The sequence below is a fragment of the Phaethon aethereus genome (assembly GCF_964289735.1).
Source record: "Phaethon aethereus genome assembly, chromosome: W".
Lineage (NCBI taxonomy): Eukaryota > Metazoa > Chordata > Aves > Phaethontiformes > Phaethontidae > Phaethon > Phaethon aethereus.
This window is the reverse complement of record NC_138581.1, coordinates 29417096-29433070: the sequence shown is the minus strand read 5'-3', so window position 1 is coordinate 29433070 and position 15975 is coordinate 29417096. Positions and strand designations below refer to the sequence as shown.

At 44.2% G+C, this 15975-nt stretch overlaps 1 protein-coding gene across 1 annotated transcript; it reads right to left on the bottom strand.

The window, feature by feature from the left end:
* Positions 1-2858: 2858 nt before the first annotated feature.
* On the bottom strand, positions 2859-7457 carry LOC309415161 (alpha-ketoglutarate dehydrogenase component 4-like; the record flags this gene model as incomplete). Its single annotated transcript, XM_082012597.1, has 4 exons — positions 2859-2876; positions 4143-4345; positions 6561-6624; positions 7419-7457. The coding sequence occupies 4 exons, from the start codon at positions 7455-7457 to the stop codon at positions 2859-2861; spliced, it is 324 nt and encodes a 107-aa protein (XP_081868723.1).
* Between the last annotated feature and the right edge of the window lie 8518 nt (positions 7458-15975).

Sequence of the window (15975 nt, the reverse complement as noted above, 5' to 3'; positions counted from 1 at the left end):
TAAGAACAGCCTTGAAACCAGGTGGAACGTAGCACTCATGTACAACGGGTCTGTGACATGGAGACTCCCTGAACAGCCTTGGATGTTGGCAACATCAGGGGCGCCTGGTGTGCTGACTCTGGGAGAGATTACATGGAGGGTGGAGCAAAGCGGAGACCTCGCGGCCACGCTCTGTGAACAGGGGAGTTTAGGGATGCACAGGATGTACGTTGATAAGCTGCGCTTACAATATCCTGGGCCAAAGACCTGCCAACTTTGATGAAGTGCTGTACTTAGAGTGAACTTTGCTAATTATAATATCATTATAATACTAAAACGCACACCCCTCTCAAAAGCTACCAACCCCCCAAGGTGCGACCCCTCCTCAATGAGTGTGCGCACTGAATTTTTCCTAGTCTGTACCTTTAAATGCGAAGCGAGAGAATTCTGCACCAATCCTGATAAAGGTATGTATGACTAGAGTCACTCAAGCTCCACCTGCAAAGTAAAACACTATAAAATAATGTTTTAAGAGCTGGATGTTAGGGAAGATACCATCGTCGTGTACCACTCTAACTTCTGGGATCAGTCGACGGGCTGAGCCTCTCTTCCCCCCCATCGGGACGCCGTTGGGTAAGATTCGAACCCTTGGTCATACCAAGTGCCTTCCCGGGAAACTTAGAAATCTCTATATAGAGTCACTTTACATCTTTTAACGCGTTTATAGCCAAGTAGCGTCCCTCGTAGTTTTAGCATTTGCATGTGCTTTATAGGTAGTGAATTTATCACCGGCAATCCAAAGAACCTGTATATCTGTTGCTTCAATAAATCGCACTATTGATTGACTCAGCCGTGTGTTCAATAAATCGCACTATTGATTGACTCAGCCGTGTGTGGTCCCTGAACGCGACCGTACCTCTGAGTGCGGCCGTGTTAGTTCAGGAGGTGTCCGGCTGAGCAGGTAGTGTGATGTTAGTAGTGCATCCGGACCCGTGATAGTCCAACAAAGGTGTTGGGCGCGACCGGACTACTAACGCTGACTTTGGGCATCACTCAGAACCTAAGCTCAGCCGCCCCCAGTCCCTCTGATATCTGAGGATCGACTGGAAAGCAAGGGGGTTTAGTTTCTGCCAAATTGCTCTGCCTCTTAACGCAACAGTGGCAGAGACAACGTGTGATGAACTGACCACTCCCATTCCCTGTCACCCTCTGCTGCTCAAGAGGAGCGGAGGGAGAGGGAGAAGGTAGAGAAAATAGGGAGTAAAGCTGAGTCCAGGAAGAAGGGAGGGGTGGGGGGAAGGTATTTTTAAGATTTGGGATTATTCCTCATTATCCTACTCTGATTTTTTTTGGCATTAAATTAATTTCCCCAAGTCGAATCTGTTTTGCCCATAATGATAATTGCTGTATGCTCTCTCCTTGTCCTCATCTCGATTCACAAGCTTCTCCTTATATTTTCTCTCCCGTGTCCAGCTGAGAAGGGGAATGATAGAGTGGCTTTGGTGGGCACCTGGCATCCAGCCAGGGTCAATTCGCCACACCCTATAACCGCAATATCGCCCCGGCTGGCAGCAGGGCCGCACTGCTGCGTGCGAAAGGCGAGACGGGGCAAGGCCAACCCAGCCCACGGGCCGGGCAGAGGTCGCCAGAGCCAGCGCCGCTGCAGGCGGGCTTCCCAGGGCCGCGGGGCTCCCCTCCGCCACGGCTCCTCTAGTTACAAGAGGGCCGTCACCAGAGCCGCTTGACCGTCTGTCACAGAGCGGCCGGATCGGCTGATCCCTCAGAGGGGACTCCCGCACTTAGCGGGTCAGGGGGAGCTGAGGAGCTTTGCATACAACACCCTGTCTCTCCCCCACAAAGTCAAGTTTCTCGTAGCGCTGGGGAGAGAAACTACCGGAGCGGGAAGATGGGGGAGAGACACAGACACAGGAAGGAGGAGGGAGCCACATACGTGCGCACGCACCCTGCCAAGCCCCGCCCCTGGCAGCCGCCGGCGGCACCACACCCCTCACCGCCTCGCCCGCTGCGTGCGCAGTTTCCGGCTAGCGCCTCGCGAGAGGCGCCTGGCACTCTCCTCGGCTCCCGGTAACTCGTAGGAGGCGCGAAGGGGAAGAGGGCTGATGAAGCAATCGGTGCTGTTATCTCTTAGTGCTGGAGGAGAGGAGGCTGGGGTACAGCTCGGGAAGGGAACGCGCAGCTGCTTTTCAATACAACAGGTTACAGCACTACACGGCCCCTTGGATGAAAGCAGTGTGACTGACGCTAAGGCCGTTATCTGTACCAGCCTGAGATGCACAGGCACAGCCTAGCTCATTTCTGTCTGCCATGTGAAAGGCTGTAGTTATGGACTATGCAAATTAAGCCTAGAGATCAGGTATATTGTTGACAGCTAACTGTAACAGGACCCACAGGGCTCTCTTCTGAATCAGTTAATAATTTAAATAATCCTAGAACCATCTATTTTTATTTTTTCCACAACCTCAGATCTCTTATTCAGTTGTGTAACTACTAAGAACCACCACAAAAACTTAATAATATTTGAGAATATTTCAGTGTCCCTTTCCTGTCCATAAAATCATTCCTGATGAGACATCTGAATATTTTTAAATAGAAAAAGAAAACAACTCACTTCTATTGACAAGTTTGCAAATGGCTAATTAGAAAAATATTTTTATGGTGTGAACATCAAATGCTAGTTAAAATTTTCTGTTGATGGCTTTCTCAATCACAAATGAATATACTGTGTGTTGTGCCAACCTTCTCACCCTTCATATGGGTTTTTATTAAAGCTATTAGTATACAATCATAATATTAGAGGAAATGCCTTTATTGTGAATACAATACTTCATTCTTCAACAGTGGCAAACTATCTTCCATGCTTATTCTGGACCTCCACGCTGTAAAATAAAAGCAGACATTTAAATATATTCCACTAAAAGAATGGGAAATGGAGAGCAAGTCTTTTTCACTGTTCTAGATTAAGAAAGTTCTATTTTTAATTTGATTTAGACATTGATTTTTAATCTATATAAGAACATGCACAGAGTGTCAAAGTATCAGCATCTACCCATAAACAGCTCCATTTTATTCAGGGGAGAATACAAAAAGATCAACACCTGCAACCTATAATTATAGCTGCTTACAATTCTCCCACTCTGAGGAAACCTGACTCTTACTCACTTTAGAAAGGTCTGATAAACACAGCAGTAGTAAACAGAAGTTTTAGAATTATTTTCACTGCCCAAATTCCAAAGTAAAAACAAAGCCAAGGTCAGCCATTACAATCTTTATGAGAAATCAAAAAGGTACTTAATTCATTATTTTGCCAACAAAATTATTTTACAACTTACCATTAGAAAATTTATGCTAGAGGTCAAGTAGAATATTACTATGTAAAAAATAATTTTATTTCTAATTATAATACCCTACTGATATACATGCAGGAAAACTGATTTCCTCTACTAACATGATCACACTGAAGGTATCCTTATCATTTAACAAAGCTATGCAAGTGTCTCTTCATTTCAAACTCACACCCATCTCTCCAGTTCTTCAAATTTTGTGTATTCTCCCTTTTTAAGCATCAGTGTTTAAAACTGAAAATTGTTACAGAACAAAAGCAGGTTTTTCTTGCCTTTCATGTACAATGCCATATTTGCAAATATCGCAGAAAATATTTATATCAAGTTTAATAAAATGTTTCCACTACTAGAAATACCAAGAGTTAACTTACTAATACATAACTTAGAAAAACTAGTTTGAGAAATATTTTGGACTTCAGTCACCTGGTAATAGCCTTTGCCGGTCTAAGAATAGACTCTTGTGCTCCTGTCCAGCATATTCAAATTACACATTAAACAGCTGTTACAAAACAGGTAGTGACTGTCATTAATGTGGGCTACGACTATTGCTAGCTATCTGCATGTCTGTTTTAAGTCTGTATCTCTCTAATCGGTGATACCACAAGCTACTAATTAGTGAGAGTTGGGTACCTTGTGTATCAAGATTTTGTAGTTTGGGTATTGTGCATCAAAGCTGTAAAAACTCTGAGTATACACTTACCAAGAATTACAAAGTAATAACATATTTTAAAATCTGAAGGTGTAGAAATAAGATAAATGCTAGGTAAATACAGACAATACACACCAATAAATGAAACTTACTTGAATATATTCAATCTCTTCATCTGACATAAGTTTCCTTCTGTATTTCTGAGGTAAGGTTCTTTCTAATTCAAAAGTGTCTGGTATACCTTGTACTCTACTAACAGGTGAAATATTTTGAAATGCCGGTGATCTGCCTCCTATAGACTCCTGTGCTTTTGGAGCATTGAGAGATGGCATACTTGCTTGTAGAGATTCCTGTACTGAAACCCAGATTGCAAAACCATTACAGAAATATAACAAAACTGTAAAATTGATTAGTGAGCAGCCAATAAAAGTTACCAGTTATTGACAATTTTCTTCATTATAACAAATACTTAAAAGAACTAAAAGATACTCTACTTCTCACAAGCTGTTTTTATTGTTGTTAAATATACCAAGAACACAGTGAAAAAATTCTGAAAGTAAAAGAAAGCATATTTGAGTGGCAGAAATACTGATATGGAAACAAGATAAATCAGCATATATCCTAATAAAGGCTTTTTCACTGAGAAGCTGTACTTGCAGAAAAAAGCATAAAGTATCAAATGTGTGTGTGGAGGGGTTTATGTAGAAAGATAACTAAGATAAATAACATCCCCTAAGATGATGCTTTTTGTTTACTGCAACTGTAAAGAGACAAGTGAAAAAGTGGTAGAGGCTTACTGAAAGATAAAGCTCACAACTATGACATACCACAACATGCAATACAATGCTGTACCCATTTTTAATATTACAAAACAGCATCAACAAAGGAAGGTCCCAAAGAAAAGTGAGGAGGAAGAGAACCCATCAGAAGGAGCACAATCTGAACAGGGGGCATGCCATTAAGCTGAAATTTTAAAATTTAAGAGCAGGAGGCAAAGGGAACATAAGATAAAAACAGAATAAAACAACACACAGATGATAATAGTTTTGGCTAGTAATGACTACAAAGTATTTTTGTTTCAAGAAGTAACACACCTTATATATGGAAAAAAAAAAAGAAACAATTTCTCCAAATTTGTTTTATATACCACATAAATGTTTAGATAGTTGCCTAAGATTTTCCTCTATTGTATGTTTTAAAGTCTCAAGCGTAGTTGGAATAGAAGCATCGGCCAATTAAAAACCTGAAGTCAAGACTCAAAAATACACGACCCAATACTGCTGTTGCTTAAGCTCAGATACAGTCCCTACTAGAGTTTTCCCTTCCCTGTTTGAGACCATCATGTTGCAGTAGCAATATGATAACAGAATTTGGCTGGCCTTTCAAGCACTCACATCCCTAAAACTATAGTCTTGATCTGCAGAGCTCTGTTGAGCTATGTAGAAGCAACAGTCTGGTACGATGAAACAGTTATTGCTACACCATTCAAGCAAAGTGAGTTAGATTGCAATTTACTAGTGAGGCGATAGAAATCGGTTAAGGTAGAAAAGTCTAACATACTTAAAATATATAATCACAAAAATCTTCTGATGCAAAGATAAACATGAACTAAGTAACATGTTTTTAAGCCTTTGAGAAAACAATTCACTGGCATGAGAGATGCAATTGGCTGAACTGGGCACAACGTACAAAATTCTGACTGAAAGTTATCACAGAAAATAGTTCCTGAAGAATTCACAGGTAAGTCAGAAGTGGCACTGATGTACACTGTAGATACTTTGCAATGTTAATGGATAAACTAAACTTAAAGCTAAATCCCAAGTGTGATAATGCTGTGGCAAATATGTGGTACGGTATAATTTCTAAATAAGTGAGAATAACAACAGAGCTTCTTAAAACATCTACTACTTTTCAAATGCTTTATTGACTCAAAAGGAATATTAAAACAACATACAGCTCATTAACTTTGATGTCTAAATGTAACAGTATTGGGGTTCCTATAAATATAAACATAGCTGTAGGTATAAACATTAATGTCAAAGACTGCAATGAAGTTAATTTTTTCTCAGCATTAATTAATAGCACAAGGAAACACTTCTTAAAATGTACAGTGTGATGGCTCTCAGCTATAATCAGGGTTTTAAATACCACAGACATCGCACACTCCAATTAGGAAAAGAAAGGATGAGGAAAATGCAACATCATTTCTACAAATATCACCAAATACCTAAGGCTACTTCAAATTGACTTGGGCACCATCACTTCAGGCAAATATTAGTATTTGCAAAAATGGGTCTTTGTATATAAGTAGGAAAACAACACTAGAAATATTTATGAATCTGCGTTGACCAAGAAATAAAGACATGCATGTATATTCCTACAGTTGTATAGAGTCTGAAAAGGAAGACTCAAAGAGTTGCCTTCAAACTAAAACAACTATGGTTCAGAAACCCTGCTCAACATCAGTTGAGTTGCATAGTCGAAGCAGAAAAATTGTGTGCTGGCTCTTATATAAAACAGTTAATGCAAAGAAATGTGGGGCAAGTTGTATCTATAGATGAAATACTTACTTTTAGGTCTGGGACTACTTTTTCTGTCTGGGAACTTAATTAACGGAGTATGCGGCTTGACTACCTAGAACAAGACAAGGTAGGAGAAACGGGGAGAACAAAATATATTTCTAGACAAATATTAACTTTACAATAATAAAATGGAATATAGAACATATTAAACAACCACTTCTATAATACTGTTTTGTACACCACCACTCTGATAAACTTACTACTTAAGTTCTATTTTTACCCAAGGAGAAATTCCACGTTCGAAGGCATTCCTCCACCCTAATGTTCAGAACAGGAATAAGCGTTCTCTTCCTTTTCTCACAGAAAACAGTGTGTATGCAGAAACAGCTACTACAGTAGCATAAACGGAATGATAAAGTTTTAGCACTTGGAACTGCTAGCTGTGCTCTGCCTGTATATATTTGTTCAGCTGGCTGGATGGGATTGGCCGGTTCCATTAAGAAAAAAAACCTATAACTTATAAAGCCTGGTATTCAAAGCCACTCTGCTTATTTTTGAAACATGTCTTTTCAAGAAGATTCCATGTTTCACCTTCACCTTAAAGGGAAGGGGAATGGCTTAGAAAGGAGATGCTGGCTAGCACCCTCCTCTCTTGAACAGCGTACAAAAGGGACAGCCCGCAGGCTGCCCAGTAGCATCCTTTGGTACCAGAAGGAGAACCAAGCACCGGAGTCAAACGACCAGCGCCACCGGGCCGGCCCCGCCGCATGCTTCTTCCCCCGCGCCAAAGACACCAGCTTCTCCAGTAACGCCTCGGACCTCAGCCACCTCAGGCCCGGGAGGCCGCGCGCGAAGCGAAGTCCGCCACCCACGTCGGGCTCCCAGTCCCAGCCCGCAGGCCGTTACCTGAACGACTCTCGTGGCGGCCGCCATCTTACTACCCATAGTGACGTCACAGCGCCGCGCACCTCCGCCTACGTCTGAGGAGCAGCACCGGACCGCGCCCACTATGGGCGGGGCCCGAGGTAAGGGCTGTTGGATGTAGTGCCAAAATACAAATACAACAAAATATAGGAGCAACGCACTAAAAGTAAAACCCGCTTCAAGTAGCTCTGCGTTTTATTTGAATTGGATCAAGACACGGTCGATCCACCTTTTAAAAGCTGACACTCACTTATAAAGAGTGCCAGTGTTTTTATTTAACATATTGTTGTCCCAAATATGGGTTCTTCCACCCGGTGTGCAGAGAGCCGAAAAACACACAGAGCCAAGATATTTGCTTTTATTCCAAATCTGCGCAGAGCTGGGTGCTAGGTGGTGGGCCCACAAAGCTAGCACACCTCAGTTAACACACAGAAAATATTTATACACTTTAAGCAACAGTTATCAGTATTTTTTAAAAGTTGGCTCCATTACCCTTGTTCCCATTGGTTCTCATAAGCCTCGTCTCCACTTAAAGTCACAGCATCCTTTTTTTTTCTAGGCATGCTCAGTGAGGAGGGGGCTTTCCCCGCCCAGGGGCAGTTTTCTATTATGCCAATTATATGTTAATTATATGTTAATTAGGATCGTTCACTCAAGGTCCAGTAGCTGTGTTTCTTTTGTGATTATCTTGTTCCTATCCTCAAGGTTGCACCTTGTTAACTGCCCACAGAGACTAAACAATACTCCCAGCTTCATTCCTTGCATACCTTCAACAATATTACTGTGGTGGGTTGACCTTGGCTAGACACCAGGTGCCCACCAAGCTACTCTCACTCCCCCTCCTCAGCAGGACAGGCGGGGAAAAAAGATAATGAAAGGCTCAGGGGCGAGATAAGGACAGGGAGATCAATCAGCAATTACCGTCACAGGCAAAACTGACGTGCGGAAAACAGACTCCACAATCTATAAGATTGTAAAGTAGGTATGTTTATTCAGCGCTGGGCAGCACGGGGGGGTAGTCCCACCAAAAACCGTGCGCGCCCAACGAGGCACTTACTTCAAATATATACAGCAAAGTGTTGCATATACATAAAGTTTAGCAATATACCTATACATATGCATGATCTATCCCCGCTTCGTATTAAAATGAGTTCTCCTCCCATCTGCGCTTGCGTGTTGCCTCCTGGTGGTGGTCGTCGGGGGTCGTGGGGATGAAGGCCGGTGGTTCCTCTTCATCACCGCTAGTAACCTTTTGACTTTGCGCAGGCTCCGTTGTTTTTTGGCTTCTATCCAAACTGCAGAGTCAGTTTTAGCTAGTTTCTTGAGGTAAGTTCTTAATTCTTATCAGGGACCGTCCTTGTGAGGAGCCACAAATCTTCTTGCTCCTTTCAGTTTATCAGGACCTGTCTTTGGGAGGAACTACAGTTCTCCTGCTTTAACTACTTCACACAATAGCTAACAAGATTTCAAGCTTCATCTACTAATTAACTGCTAAGACTCCCTTAACCCCTTCTCTCAAAACAGAATCGACTTGGGGAAATTATTTTAATTTAATACCAATCAAATCAGAGCAGGGTAATGAGAAGTATAACCAAATCTTAAAACACCTTCCCCCCACCCCTCCCTTCTTCCTGCGCTCAACTTCACTCCCCATTTTCTCTACCTCCTCCCCCCGAGTGGCGCAAGGGGATGGGGAAAGGGGGGTTGCGGTCAGTTCACCACGTCTCTACAGCTCCTTCCTCCTCCATCCCTTCCCCTGCTCCAGCATGGGGTTCCACCCATGGGAGACAATCCTCCACAAACTTCTCCAGCGTGGGTCCTTCCCATGAGCTGCAGTCCTTCAAGAACAGACTGCTCCAGCACGGATATCCCATGGGGTCACAAGTTCTTCCAGCAAACCTGCTCCAACGTATGCTCCTCTCTCCATGGGTCCACAGGTCCTGCCAGGACCTTGCTCCAGCACGTGCTTCCCACGGGGTCACAGCCTCCTTTGGGCACGCCCACCTACTTCAGCGCTGGGTCCTCCATGGGCTGCAGGGTAGATATCTGCTCCACCGTGGACCTCCATGGGCTGCAGGGGCACAGCCTGCCTCACCATGGGCTTCACCAGGGGCTGCAGGGGAATCTCTGCTCCAGCACCTGGAGCACCTCCTCCCCCTCCTTCTTCACTGACTTTGGTGTCTGCAAAGATGTTTTCACATTCTCACTCCTCTCAACAGCTGCAAATGCTGCCTGCCATTTCCCCCCCACACTTCTTAAATATGTTATCACAGAGGCGCTACCATTGTCGTTGATTGGCTTGGCCTTGGCCAGCGGTGGGTCTGTCTTGGGGCCGGCTGGCACTGGCTCTCTCTTGGACACAGGGGAAGCTTCTAGCAACTTCTCACAGAAGTCACATCTTGCAACCCTCACCCCTACCAAAACCTTTCCACACTGTATTGTGTCTGGCTGAGATGGAGTTAATTTTCCCCATAGCAGCCCTCATAGTGCTGTGCTGTGTATTGGTAGCTAGAAAGGTGTTGATAACACACCAGTGTTTTGGCTACTGCTGAGCAGTGCTCGCACAGCACCAAGGCTGTCTCGCCAACATTCCCCCCCAACCCACCAGTAGGCTGGGGTTGGGCAAGATCTTGGGAGGGGACACAGCTAGGACAGCTGACCCAAACTGACCAAAGGGATATTCCATACCATATGACGTCAGCTCAGCAATAAAAGCTAAAAGAAAGGAGGAGGAGTGGGGAGTATCAGTTTTTTAAGACGTTTTTCTTCCAGAGTAACCGCTATGCGTACTGAAGCCCTGCTTCTCGGGAAGTGGCTGGACATCGCCTGCTGATGGGAAGTAGAGAATAAATCTTTTGTTTTCTTTTGCTTCCACGTGCAGCCATTGCTTTTGCTTTATTAAACTGCCTTTATCTTGACCCATGAGGTTTTTTTCCATCTTATTTTCTCCCCCCTGTCCTGCTGAGGAGGGGAGTGAGAGAGCAGCTTGGTGACACCTGGCGTCAAGCCAAGGTCAACCCACCACATACACAAACCCAATAAAATTACACACTATGATTTAGTCAATTTTCTTCAAACATGAAGGCAAAAATGCAACTGTCAATGTTGCATTTAAATTACTGCTTAGCTGCATAGTTAATAGGATGAAGTCACCTCTTCCATTTTACCTACATTTTCTCTAGGGTTGTCATATTTTGCCATGTGGGACAGCATCTACAGGTTGCATCTACTCCTGGATGCTTTGCTTAACTAATCACCATATAGCACAGGCACAAGTGATATTTACAATTAAGAGTATAAACTTTTCAGTGTTTAAAATTATACATAATGCTTTAATAAAATAAAACAAAAGTCAAAAACCAAACACTGACTTAAGTAATTTTCCCAGTTTGGGCTTTCTGCAGGGGCAGAGCAGGGTCATAGAACCTGTCTGAGCTCTGCAGCCTCTTCCCCAGGGCTTGCTAGTGCCCAGAGGAAGAGCTGTGTTGGGGTATTTCTTCCCAGGAGGGAGGACAGAAATTGTAGAGCCTTGGTTTAAGCCCACTTTTACATAAAAGCTTGAAATATATAATTATTATTCTTTCTTGTGTCATTGCTGCCTTTCTGAGGGAAATGAGCTCTTGGGACAGGACAGCTATGAAGTGGCTCTTCAGTTAGTTTTATCAGCTATGCTGCCCATTTGAACATTTGTTTGTGTACCAGGAATTAAATTTCACTTGAAAGAGTTGCATGGCCACATTGTGAGTCTCTAGAGAGAAAAACTTCCAGAAAGGTTAAATTTTCAAATTCTTAAAGTGTGCTTTCATGATGCATATTAATCTATATCAAATTTAGTATATTGATTATACACTGTATAAAATTAAACACCATTTCTCCTGACTCACAGAAGAGAGACATTTATTCAAGCTGTAGAACAATTGCCTTTAAAGATGGATCTTCTGACCAGTTAATTCTGCTTCTGATTATGATATTCTATGAGAAAGAAAGATTACTGGTTAAAAAAGCATTTTAAAAGGATTATTCCTATTAAAATCTCTCAAAAGCTGTGTTTTCTAATTTTGGAAGTCCTTGAAATTCACAACAGCGTTTGAAGGGGGTGGGATGGGGGGAGAGAGGAGAAAGGGAAGTATTGGTTTAGAAATCGAAGATTGTGAAGACCAAGTAGAGTGCTTGTGGGTAAGGATGAGGGGGAAGGCCAATGAGGCAGATATCCTGCTGGGAGTCTGTTACAGACCACCCAACCAGGATGAAGAGACAGATGAGACATTCTATAAGCGACTGGCGGAGGTCTCGCATTCGCTGGCCCTTGTTCTTGTGGGCGACTTCAACCTACCGGACATCTGCTGGAAGTATAACACAGCAGAGAGGAAACAGTCTAGGAGGTTCCTGGAGTGTGTGGAGGATAACTTCCTGACGCAGCTCGTGAGTGAGCCCACCAGGGGAGGTGCCTTACTGGACCTGCTGTTTACAAACAGAGAAGGACTGGTGAGAGATGTGGTGGTCAGAGGCCATCTTGGGCTTAGTGACCACGACATGATAGAATTCTCAGTTGTGAGGGAAGTAAGGAGAGGGGTCAGCAAAACTGCTATCATGGACTTGCGGAGGGCAGACTTTGGCATGTTCAGGTCACTGGTTGAGAGAGTCCCTTGGGAGACAGTCCTGAAGGGCAAAGGGGTCCAGGAAGGCTGGACAGTCTTCAAGAAGGAAATCTTAAAGGCGCAGGAGCAGGCGGTCCCCATGTGCCGTAAGAAGAGCTGGCGGGGAAGGCGACCGGCCTGGCTGAACAGGGAGATTTTGCTGGGACTCAGGGAAAAGAGGAGAGTTTATCATCTCTGGAAGAAGGGGCAGGCAACTCACGAAGAGTACAAGGATCTCGTTAGGTCAAGCAGGGACAAAATTAGAAAGGCAAAAGCCCAGCTAGAGCTCAGTCTGGCCACAGTCGTAAAGGATAAAAAAAAATGTTTTTATAAATATATTAACAACAAAAAGAGAGGCAAGGAGAATCTCCATCCCCTACTGGATATGGCGGGGAACATTGTCTCCAAGGACGAGGACAAGGCTGAGGTACTTAATGCCTTCTTTGCCTCAGTCTTTAATAGCCAGTCCAGGTATCCGCAGGGTATTCAGCCCCCTGAGCTGGAAGATGGGGATGGAGAGCACAATGTACTCCTCATAATCCAGGAGGAAGCAGTCAAGGACATGCTAAGCCACCTGGACACCCACAAGTCTATGGGGCCTGATGGGATCCACCCGAGAGTACTGAGAGAGCTGGCGGAGGAGCTTGCCAAGCCACTCTCCATCATTTATCACCAGTCCTGGTTAACAGGGGAGGTCCCAGAAGACTGGAGGCTTGCCAATGTGACGCCCATCTACAAGAAAGGCCGGAAGGAGGATCCTGGGAACTACAGGCCTGTCAGCCTGACCTCTGTACCAGGGAAGATTATGGAGCGGTTGGTCTTGAGAGTGCTCACAGGGCATCTGCAGGACAACCAAGGGATCAGGCCCAGCCAGCATGGGTTCATGAAAGGCAGGTCCTGCTTGACCAACCTGATCTCCTTCTATGACCAGGTGACCCGCCTAGTGGATGAGGGAAAGACTGTGGATGTTGTCTACCTGGACTTCAGTAAAGCCTTTGACAGCGTCTCCCACAGCATTCTCCTGGAGAAACTGGCGGCTCGTGGCTTAGACAGGTTTAGTCTTCGTTGGGTGAGGCACTGGCTGGATGGCCGAGCCCAGAGTTGTGGTGAACGGCGTTAAACCCGGCTGGCGGCCAGTCACAAGCGGTGTTCCCCAGGGCTCAGTTCTGGGGCCGGTCTTGTTCAATATCTTTATTGATGATCTGGATGAGGGGATCGAGTGCTCCCTCAGTAAGTTTGCAGATGACACCAAGTTGGGTGAGAGTGTTGATCTGCTGGAGGGTAGGAGGGCTCTGCAGAGGCATCTGGACAGGCTGGATCGATGGGCAGAGGCCAACTGTATGAGGTTTAATAAGGCCAAGTGCAGGGTCCTGCACTTTGGCCACAACAACCCCATGCAACGCTACAGGCTTGGGGAGGAGTGGCTAGAGAGCAGCCCGGCAGAAAGGGACCTGGGGGTGCTGGTTGACAGCCGGCTGAACATGAGCCGGCAGTGTGCCCAGGTGGCCAAGAAGGCCAACAGCATCCTGGCCTGCATCAGGAATAGTGGGGCCAGCAGGAGTAGGGAAGTGATCGTGCCCCTGTACACGGCACTGGTGAGGCCGCACCTTGAATACTGTGTTCACTTTTGGGCCTCTCACTACAAGAAGGATGTTGAGGTGCTGGAGCGTGTCCAGAGAAGGGCAACGAAGCTGGTGAGGGGTCTGGAGCACAAGTCTTATGAGGAGCGGCTGAGGGAACTGGGGTTGTTTAGTCTGGAGAAGAGGAGGCTGAGGGGAGACCTCATCGCTCTCTACAACTACCTGAAAGGGGGCTGTGGCGACGAGGGTGTCGGTCTCTTCTCCCAAGTAACTAGTGATAGGACTAGAGGAAACGGCCTCAAATTGTGCCAGGGGAGGTTTAGATTGGATATTAGGAAAAACTTCTTCACTGAGAGAGTGGTCAGGCATTGGAACAGGCTGCCCAGGGAGGTGGTGGAGTCGCCATCTCTGGAAGTGTTCAAAAAACGTGTGGATGTGGCGCTTCAGGACATGGTTTAGGGGACATGGTGGCGCTGGATTAATGGTTGGACTTGATGATCTTGAAGGTCCTTTCCAACCTAGTGATTCTGTGATTCTGTGATTCTGTCAATACATAGGCAAAAAAAATAAGTGGTGCTTTGAATTTTCTAGAGGTGCTGGCACAGCATCCCTATTTTAAACATAGAATTTAGAGGGGTTTTCTGTGGTATGGTTTTTTTTTTTTGTAGAACCACATGAAATAAAGTTTGCCTCAAACACAAGATAACAGTTTCTAACATTTTCACCTTGCCATTCTGGATTGAAAATGGGAATTATTAAATTTAACCAAAGAAGATTTGTTCTACTTACAGCTCAGAAGATTTCAGGAATACAAACCAGAAGATAATTCCAGGAATCTCATCCAAAATCCACTAAAATGTTTAATTTCTCATTCTCAAATTGAGATATAACATTATTATCAATGCAAACTAGTAGTAGACATAGTATGCACCACAAAATCATGTGTCCTCTTTCTGTCCTTGAAATTCTTCTGATCATCCAAATTCAGAGAACGGTTATATCCTATCTTCTACCTGAAGCCCTCCAATATGTTCTCTCTTTTCCCCAGTCAAAATTTTTGTAATAAACTTTGTGTACGCTTAACTGGGATTTCATAAACCCATTCACAAGTACTGCAATTGCAATTCACTGTGCCTCCCATCTTTGTACTTATTAAGTCACTGATCTGTGGGGCCAGGCGAAGGAAGCCAGGACAAGTCACAGTGAGAGGCAGAGTACCAGACTGCAGCACAGCGTACGTGACCTTTAGTAGAACCCCTCTGAGCACAGGATGCTGCAGGAGGCCCTTCCTCCCCATTCCCAATCATGAGGTTTTCTTCCTCACTTTGTGTGACCCCAAACTCCAGATGACCTGCCAGCCAGCTGCATGGATACAGACTAGTCAGCAGCATCTGATATGTGGGTAACCAAGAGGGTGAAGGCTACACTGCTGAACGTTTCTGGAGACTGGCCTTGGCCACAGGCGAAGGCTTTCACAACACTGCAGTATGTCACACAGACAGAAATGCATGTGGTCAGAAGGAGCAGTCTGGCTCAGTGGTATCATGGGATTGACCTACTTATTTTTCCTAACCCTGAGATTGGGAAACTGATTTGAGGGATGTAGGGGCGACTCTTGGTGTAAGGAAATACAGCCACTGCTGTGACAGACATTCTTCTAGAAGATGCATTATTTTCGTACCTTTAAGGCAACAACGAAAGAGAGATAGATTGATAGACTGTTTCTAAACTCCATAAATAATTATTCCAAAGTAGTCTGTGATGATTTCATATTTTTAGCCTTTGAAACAATGCAGCTTTCTTTTCATACAGCAGTTTTTCCATTACCATTTTTTAAGCTTCTGAAAGCTATGGACACATTACCTAAAATACATTTTCAATTAATGTAGTCAACTCTTTCTTTTTGTAAGTTATTACATACCTTCTCTAGCATTTCATCTACTTCCATATTCACTAGTTCCTTCTTTTGTTTTTTTTCATCATGGTATGAATTTGCAGTAGTTTGTGTCATCCAGCTTGTTTTAGTACTGTTCCATTATCAGGAAAATGAAGCATTAAGAAGTAGTCCAGTGAGCAGTAGAACCAAAGATACGCTTTTTCCTCACAGACATCTAAGGCACTTCCATTGCAATAACCCTAACTTCTCACTCTATCCCTTTCCTCTGATATACCTCAAGATTTTCCTTTCACACAAGAGACAACACATGCTGTGGCTACCTGGTATCAACGTACATCGACTAGTTCCCTGGCTGCTAGCAAAACAGAAAGTACTTTGTATGCTACCTGCATTCCCAACAGACATGGACAGTAATTTGAATCTCT